Source organism: Falco rusticolus, chromosome 2, assembly GCF_015220075.1.
Source record: "Falco rusticolus isolate bFalRus1 chromosome 2, bFalRus1.pri, whole genome shotgun sequence".
Taxonomy (NCBI): Eukaryota; Metazoa; Chordata; class Aves; order Falconiformes; family Falconidae; genus Falco; species Falco rusticolus.
In genome coordinates this window covers 363,069-371,476 of record NC_051188.1, presented here as the reverse complement: position 1 = coordinate 371,476, position 8,408 = coordinate 363,069, and the positions used below count along the sequence as shown (strand labels likewise).

At 63.6% G+C, this 8,408-nt stretch overlaps 1 protein-coding gene across 2 annotated transcripts in view; it reads right to left on the bottom strand.

Moving 5' to 3' along the window:
* Nucleotides 1-1,670: 1,670 nt before the first annotated feature.
* Nucleotides 1,671-8,408, bottom strand: part of PDE2A (phosphodiesterase 2A) — a 55,983-nt gene continuing 49,245 nt past the window's right edge. For both annotated transcript variants that reach the window (XM_037377770.1, XM_037377771.1), the window contains 14 exons: nt 8,203-8,380; nt 7,506-7,618; nt 7,146-7,223; nt 6,809-6,931; nt 6,534-6,604; nt 6,281-6,403; nt 6,110-6,197; nt 5,943-5,990; nt 5,736-5,810; nt 5,471-5,570; nt 5,182-5,294; nt 4,868-4,906; nt 4,593-4,699; nt 1,671-4,384 (listed from right to left, as the gene is read on the bottom strand). In XM_037377770.1, the coding sequence (XP_037233667.1) occupies nt 4,162-4,384; nt 4,593-4,699; nt 4,868-4,906; nt 5,182-5,294; nt 5,471-5,570; nt 5,736-5,810; nt 5,943-5,990; nt 6,110-6,197; nt 6,281-6,403; nt 6,534-6,604; nt 6,809-6,931; nt 7,146-7,223; nt 7,506-7,618; nt 8,203-8,380 (1,479 nt within the window). In that variant the 3' untranslated portion in view covers nt 1,671-4,161. The remainder of the gene's footprint in view (nt 4,385-4,592; nt 4,700-4,867; nt 4,907-5,181; nt 5,295-5,470; nt 5,571-5,735; nt 5,811-5,942; nt 5,991-6,109; nt 6,198-6,280; nt 6,404-6,533; nt 6,605-6,808; nt 6,932-7,145; nt 7,224-7,505; nt 7,619-8,202; nt 8,381-8,408) is intronic.

Sequence of the window (8,408 nt, the reverse complement as noted above, 5' to 3'; positions counted from 1 at the left end):
CAGGCCAGGACTGGGCTGGATACGGATTGGTCCTAGCGGGGCTGGATCCTGACCCAGTGTCAGTCGCGGGGGGTGGCGCATCCTGCACCCCAGTCCCAGCGTAGGTTGGGGAGGGGGGGGGGTCCTGCTCCAGGCCGCATCCTGCCCTAGTCCCAGCACAGGCACATCCCAGCATGGGCCATACCCCGCATCCCAGCCTGTGATCCTGCTGCAGTCCTGGTCTAGGCTGGATTCTGCCCTGGGCCCAGCTCCAGCTGCTGCCCAGGGCTGGGGTGGTCCCAGCGTGGCAGATGGGGGGACAGAATGGGGGGGGGGGGGGGGGGGCGGGACGCAGAGCATCCCAGGGGATTGCAGTATCCTGTGGGTCAGGGATTTCAGAAGGGAACAGGGCAGTGGGGGAACCAGAGCAAGGTGGGGGGGTCAGTGCATCCCGGGGCATGGGAGCATCCCAAGGGACCGGAGCATCCCAGGGGGGTCAGAGCCTCCTATCCTGAGCTGGAGTTGTCATGTCTGCCCCCCCCCCCCCCCCCCCCCCCCCGCCCAAGGGCACTTTTGGGGTGTGCATGTCTCAGCTGGAGCTACCCAGTCCCCACTGAGGCTGTGACAGGGGCTGGGGGTGGCCCAGGGTCTCCTCACAAGGGAACACCTCCCTGCACCCCCAAACCATTCTGTCCCCTCACTGGCACTGCCCACAGCCCCCCTGCTGCCCACACCTTGCACAGCTCACACAAGTTCAGGTTCATCACCAAACCCAAGCTGTCCCTCCCTGGTGCCACTGACCATCCTTGGGGACACGGACACATCCCCACACCCACCCCACTGCAGAACATCCACTGGCACCCCCAACATGAGGCACCTACCGACCTGCCGCGGGGAGATCAACGTATGAAATTTATTTAGGAAAACCAAAACCCACAAAAAAAAAAAAAAAAAAAAAAAAAGGGAGGAGGAGGAAGAGGAAGGAGGAGAAGAAGAAGGAGGAGAGGAAGAAGACGGAGAAGAGTTGTCTCCTTGGGCTCCGTTGGAGCCCAGAACAACCAGCGCTGCAAGAGGGGAGGACAAAAAAGCTGGAGGAGGTTTTGCACGCCCGCGCACACTCGTGGGTGAGCGGGGCTGGGTGCCAGCTGCGCTCCCCAGTATCCATAGGAGTATGTACAGGGGCGGGAGCCAGGAAAGCATCGACCACCTATGCTCACCAGCGGCGGGGGCTGGAGAAGTGGGCTACAGCTGGGAAACGGGCATCCCTGCGTGCCCCTCTCTGTGGCATGGTACCCAGGATGCGGCACCCCAGTGCAGGACCCCCCCACTCCCCGCATTCACCAGCACCAGCTTGGGATGGCGAGACCCCTGCATCACCAGGCACTGCGGACTGGCAGGGGGCTGTGGGTACCGGCTGGGAGCAGCCGTGCCCGCCGGCACACTGGCACTGCAGCCATGCCAGCATCATGCCAGGGATGGAGCTGCTTTCCTCCTCTTGCACTTTGGGGGGGTTCTGCCTTCTCGGACCATCCCTGCCCCCCGCTCAGTGTCATCGCATGGCAGCATGCGGAGGGGGAAGGTTTTGAGGGGGTCTTGTAGGCGAAGCCATGGGCCAGCAGCCAGACACGGTCACCGGACAGGTCCTACCGGGGCTTGGGCAAAGCATCTTGCTAAAGGCATCTCCGAGTAGGTAAGGCAAAAGGAATTCAGTTCACTTCGTCCCCGGGGAGCAGCTCAGCATTGGGGTCTCCCATTGCTCCTGCAGACACGCACACTCTGGGTACCCCGAGAAAATGTGTGTGGTGTTTCTTACAGATGAGATGTCGAGAGGAGCAGCCGCCCCATCGCTCAAATCCCGGAGGGATGCACTGGGAGCACCACTGTACCGCGGGGACCTGCTGCGGCACTGCTGGGACTCGGCGCAGGGGTGGTGCCGTGGGATGCTGCAGAAGAGCGGGGATGGGGCGGCAGATGGCTCCATGGCTGCAACCGGGCTGCCCTTGACCATGGTGGGACCGATCCTGGTGGGACCGACCCCAGCAGTGCCAGGATTTCACTGTGCCACTTCCATCACCTTCCCCTGCTGTGATGGTGACCCTGCCATTTCCCATGAGCTGGGTGATGCAGCCAGGGGGGCTCAGTGCACCCCAGTCCCTGGGGGCTCAGCATCCACCCTCATCCCCGGCCCCCCTTCAGCTCAACCCCAGCAAAGCAAGCTGCTCACCACGGCTCACCATGGTCTGGTTCCCCTGCTCATGGCTGTTTCGGGTGGCTTTGGTTGGGGCAACAAAGACCTGGGTCACACACAGTTGGAGAGACCCTGGGGGGGGGGGGGGGAGGGGGAAGGCTGGCTGAGCAGAGCCCCCAGGGCTGAGGCAATCCACACGTGTTGGGTTGTTGGACTGGAGGGACCAGCAGGGTCTGTGCACGGTGGTCAGTAGGACAGGAGGGACCACAGAAGGCCATCACCATCCATGCATGGTGGTCTGTAGGACCAGTGGGACCACAGGAGGATGGCAGGGTCCATGCACAGCAGTCAGCAGGGCAGGAGGGATGGTGGGAGACTGGTGGGTCTTTGCATGGCCAGAGCAGCCATGGGAAGCCAGCAGGATCCATGCACAATGCTAAGTAGGACCAGAGGGACCACAGGAGGCCATCACCATCCATGCATGGTGGCCTGTAGGACCAGAGGGTCCATGGGAGGATGGTAAGGTCCAGGCATGGCAGTCAGTGGGATCAGAGGGACCACAGGAGGATGACAGGGTCCATGCATGGCAGTTGATGGGACCACAAGAACCACAGGAGACCATCAGGGTCCATGCATGGTGGTCTGCAGTATCAGAAGGACCACAGGAGACCATCAGGGTCCATGCATGGTGGTCTGCAGGACCAGAGGGACCATGGGACATTGGCAGGGTCCATGCACAGCAGTCAACAGGACTGGAGGGACCACAGGAGACCATCAGGGTCCATGCACGGTGGTCTGCAGGACCAGAGGGACCACAGGAGACCATCAGGGTCCATGCACGGTGGTCTGCAGGACCAGAGGGACCACAGGAGACCATCAGGGTCCATGCATGGTGGTCAGTATGGCAGGAGTTGTGAAGCCACTGTGAGCTGGGGATGCTCATGGACACATCGGTCACTGGTGCAGCTGCTTGCAGACAGGAGGCTCCTGGGCGGGCACCACAGTGCTGAGCTAGAGAAACACCCACGTGGTGGGGACATTGAGGGGACACGGTGGGGACAGGACCTCCTGCAGTGTCCCTGTGGGAGTGCAGCACACACACCCACCCCCCCCCCCCATGCGTGCAAACCAGGAGCAGGAGCCCTTCCAGCCTTGGCACGCATCTAGCCCTTGCAGGGGACGTAGCTGTGTGGGACCAGGCTGGGCGAGGGACACGAGTCCTTCCACAGGTGAGTGGATCCAGGGGTCCCGGGGCTGGGGGGGCTTTTAGCCAACAGATGCTCGGCAGCTGCTGGGAGGCAGCAGGGGATGCAGGCAGAGCACCCCCATGGCCACGGCCATGGCCATCCTGCTCTGGGTGCCTCTTCCCTCCTCCAGCCAGAACCAGCCTCCTTCCATGGGCCTGAGCCTGGCTCCTCTGTCCTCAGACCTCCCAGCCCCCTCCCACAGCCTCACGCCCCACTTTGGGGTCTATGGGGACACCCCTGTGCCCTGCAGCCCACCCCACCCCCAGCACTCCCACTGCTCCTCGCCATCCTGCTCCACACTGTCCCCCTCCATCCCGCTGACCCCCGGCAGACCCACAGCCCCCTTTCAGGGGGACAACCCCTCCAGGGGTGCTTCTGCCGAGGGCATCGTCCCTGTTGTCACCCCATGGGGACACGACCTGCAGCCTTAAGGCAGTTTAAAGCACATCCATCCCTCAGCCCCACGGTGTCCCCCGGTGTCCCCGGCCACAGAGGCAGAGTCCTAGCAAAGAGGGGTCCAGGGGACCACCAGGTGGAGGGGACACCTGAATACCTGCCCCGGAGGGAGGGGACAGTCACCCACTGGTGGGAAAGGACCAGCGGTGGGTGCTGGCAACACACAGACCTTGCTGTTGTGGTCCAGAGTCACTGATGTCCCCCCCCCAAACCTCCTCCCCATAGGCTGGGGGATGAGGGTTGGGGATGCTCCTGGTCCAGCTGTGGCCGTAGCCCCCCTCATTGCCCCTTTTACTCAGCCCCTGCCTCTGGCTGCCCCCCCTCGGGCTCCAGGCAGCCGTTGACCTGGGGGTCGGGGGCCTGCGGGTCATATTCCTCATCCAGAAAGTCCAGGGAGTTGTTACTGGGCAAACCCCGGATGGTGAATTTGTGGGAGACCTTGGTCCACTGCTCCCGGTTGCTGGCCACCCTCTCGTAGAGCTCCGCTGCCTTGGGGAAGAGGTCCTGCAGCAGCCTGGGGGGCAGGGGACACCACACGCCATCAACACGGGGTTGCACCCCCTTAGTTGGATGCAACCCTGTTCCCCCCATCCCCACCACTTGGAAACCCCCCTAATATCTGCAAGACCCCCCGCCCAGCACCCCCTGTCCCACCCTGGCATGGCAAGGCAGGGGTGATAGCAGCAGCCCCCCCCAGCCCGGCACCAGCCCTGGGGGCTCACTTGTAGATGGGCATGGCGATGTGCTCCATGAAGCTGATCTGCAGCTCGGGGATGTAGGCTTTCTCCCGGTCCATCATCTCCAGCGGGCGGTTGCCCATGGCCTTCTCCTGCAGCAATGGTGAGGGGGTGTGTGTCAATGCCAGTGACCATCCCCTCCCCATTCCCGGGCAAGACCTCCCTGTCCACCGCCCCCCCCCACCTCATCTGGGCCCCCCTGGTGCTTGCCAAGAGTGTTGGCCAAGCCCAACCCCGCACCAAGCCCTGGTGCTACCTACCAGGTCACCCTGGGAGAAGAACTCCTTGTAGATCAGCTCCTGCAAGGGACAGACTGTCAGAGTAGGGGGCTGCATGCCTGGGGTGCCATCCCTACCCCAATTGCCCTCCAGACACCCCCTCCACAGCTCTGCATTGGGCAGGGACATGCTGCCGGCACGGGGGGCTGCTGCGTGGTCCAGGCAGGGACCCCCTCCACAGGCCACGATGCCACTGTGAGGGGCAGGCTGGTCCCTGGCGCCTGGGGCCATGCGGGTGCCCCAAGACGGGGGAGGGGGTGGCATTCAGGGGGTCAGCCCCATGGTGTGGCACTCACCGCGATCTTCCTGGTGGTCTTCCAGCCCTTGGTCTGGTCGGAGAGGTCACAGGAGGTCATAAGCAGGCAGAGCAGCAGGCTGTGGTGCTGCTTGTTCTTAGGGTCGTAGCCCACTGCCAGACAGGGAGCAGGGCAGGGGTTAGGGCTGGGGGCTCGGGAAGGAGCCCCACAGCCCCCATCAGCTCCCCAAGTAAGGACTCTGGGGACAGCCAGGACCTGCAGTGCCACCTTCCAGACTTGGGGGGATGAGTTCCCACCGCATCCCTAAGCCCAAGCATAGGAGCTTCACCTTCTGCCATCTTCTGGAGGTCCTTGAAGATGCGCAGGTGGTGGGCCAGGTCAGTGGCCAAGATGATGTCCCTCATGAGGTCCAGCATGCGCTGGTAGTCCTGCAAGACCAGGCATGGTAGCTGCCATGACCAGCTCCGTGCCCCTGCCAGCCCTTGTATCCCAAGGGTCAGATCCAGAGCTGGGGAGGGGGTCCAGAGGGGACGAGCAGGCTCAGCCTGGGCAGGAGGGTGGCAGGGGAGAGGTGCCAAGGCAGGGGGGCTCACCTTGCGGGAGAAGTGGTCAAAGATGTTACAGCCTTGGCTATTGAGGATGGCAATGGCTTGGGCGAAGTGATGCCTCTGCGGGAGAAGCCGGGGCCGTGGGCGCAGGCAGGGTGCAGGCAGGGTGCAGGCAGGGCGCAGGCAGGGATGCTGCCACCCAGCCGCAGCCCCAGAGAGTTGGGCAGGGGGAGGTTTTGGGGAGCACCTTACCTCCATGACGGAGCCCTCCGAGCTGTACAGCGCAGCCAGGACCGATTTCTGCAAGGCAGAGTGGCTAGAGTGATGGAGCTATGGGGGTGAAGACCCACGCCCCCACCCCCCCAGCTCTGTCCCCATCCCCCCCACCCAGGCACGTCCCAGCACTGGGCTCGGCTCACCGAGGCCACCTGGAAGGAGTTATTGGTGCCTCTGTGGTCCAGGTCATGGCACATGCAGGAGATGAAGAGGGCAAAGATCTCGATGTCTCTGGGGGGGGAAGGAGGGAATATGAGGCAGGCAGGAGGGCGGGGAGCGCCCCGGCCGGGGACAGGGACGGCGTCTGGCCTTACTCCAGGTAGTTGACAAGCTCCAGGTTCTTGTAGAGCAGGTAGCAGAAGTGGGAGACAGAGAAGGCATGCATCCAGTTGTGGTAGGGGGGGTCACGGTAGCCCTTCTTCACCATCAGGCAGAACCTGGCAGGGAGGGAAGGGCCATGGGGTGTGTGTGGTGTGTGTCTTTGCACCACCCCCACCCCCTGGGGACCTCTGTCTTGCCCAGGTGTCCCCAGCAGGTGTGGGGATAGTGACAGGGATGGGGACCCACCTGGTGAGCGTCTGACGGTCCATCTTGTAGTTGTTGATGAAGTTCATGTCCTGCAGCATGCTCAGGATGGCCTGCGGAGGGGACAGGGTGAGTGGCAGTGCTCATTGTCCCCCTGCCGTGCCACCCCTGCCCCTGCCTGGCAGGCAGGAAGATGCTCAGGGGTGCAGCCACATCCCCCCATTCCAGCCCCCCAGCACCCCAGGGCTGGGGTCTGTGACCTGACCCAGAGCAGGCAGGGTACGGTGGCACTTGGGGACCGTCCCCACAGTCCTCACCATGGAGGTGTCATCCTCGGGCAGCGAGCGTGGCGTGTAGGTGAAGTTGGCAAAGTTGGGGTCGATGGTGGACACGGGCTGGATTCCCTCGCTCAGCAGCTTGGTGTACTCATCGTCTGACACCTGAAGGAGCCATTGCCAGTGGTCCACGCTGTGACCGGGCCCCCAGGGTGTCCCCAAGCTGTGTCCTGGGCCACGTGAGCCCCAGCGAGAGCAGAGAACCCAGGGTATCACCGCCACCCCACTGTGCCACCACCTTGGGGTGGAGTGTGGCAGCACCACGCTGGCAGGGGGGGTCCCAGCCCGTGTCCCTGCCCCCATCCCCGTGCCACCTCACCTTCATGTGGTACATCATCATCTCATTGGCCAGGTGGCTGCGGTACTGCGCCTCATTCACCTTCTTGTACAGCAGTGACTGCAGGGTGGGAGGGAGGTATGGGAGTGCTGGGGGTGTGCAGAGCCCCCCAAGCCCCCTCAGCACCCCCAGCCCATGCTGGCCCCCCAGCACATCCTTGGTCCCCACACGTGGCCTCCCCCACCCCAGCTCATCCCATCCCCACCACTGCTTGTCCCCAGGGAACGGGGACCAAACACATCCCCCCACCCCGTCCCTCTGCACTGTGGCCAGCTCCGGGGCAGCACAGAGGGCTGCTCTTGCCCTCCCCCGCCAGGGTTGGGGACCCCCCCGGGCACATACATGGGCGATGCTGATGCCACAGTAGATGGAGAAGGCGGTTGCCAGGTCCTCGTCGAATTTGCTGAACCAGGGGCCATTGATCTTGTTGACCAGCTCTGCCACCCCGATGACCTCTGGGAGCAGAGTGGGGACAGGGGACAGGGGACAGGATCAAGCCCGTGTGCTGGGGACAGGATTGTTCCTGTGTGCTGGGGACAGCGCTGTGCCCACAGGCTTGGGACAGGATCATGACCCTATGCTGGGGGACATACTTCTTTGCTGGGGGCGAGATTGTGGCCATGTGCTGGGGACAGTGCTGTGCCTGTGTGTTGGGGACAGGATCGTGGCCATGGACGTGGGACAGGATCATGCCCACGTGCTGGGGACAGGATCATGTCTGTGTGCTGGGGACAGGATTGTGCCCAAGTGCCAGGGACGCTGCTGTGCCCATGTGCTGGGGACAGGATCAGGATCACGCCCAAGTACCGGGGGTAGCACTGTGCCTGTGTGTTGGGGACACAATGATGTCCACGTGCTGGGGACAGGATCACATCCACATGCTGTGTTCAGGATCGTGCCCCCCGGGGCAGGATGGTTCCCACGGGCTGGGGGATGCTGCTGTGCCAGGGGACCGTGCCGTGCCCACATCCCGGGGTACACAATCCCCCACGTGCCGGGTCCCCATGCAGGGGCACGGCGCCCTGCCTGTGCCCCTCACCCTGGCTCTCGTTCTTGATGGGGAAGCAGAGGATGTTCCTGGTGCGGAAGCCGGTGCTGTCGTCCACCCCCCGGTAGAAAAGCGGGTGGGAGTAGGCATCCTTGATGTTGAGGATCTTGCCAGTGGTGGCCACATGCCCGGCGATGCCCTGGTCGGCAGGGATGCGGATCTCGTAGCTCTGCGGGCAGGGAGAGGAGGTCACCAGC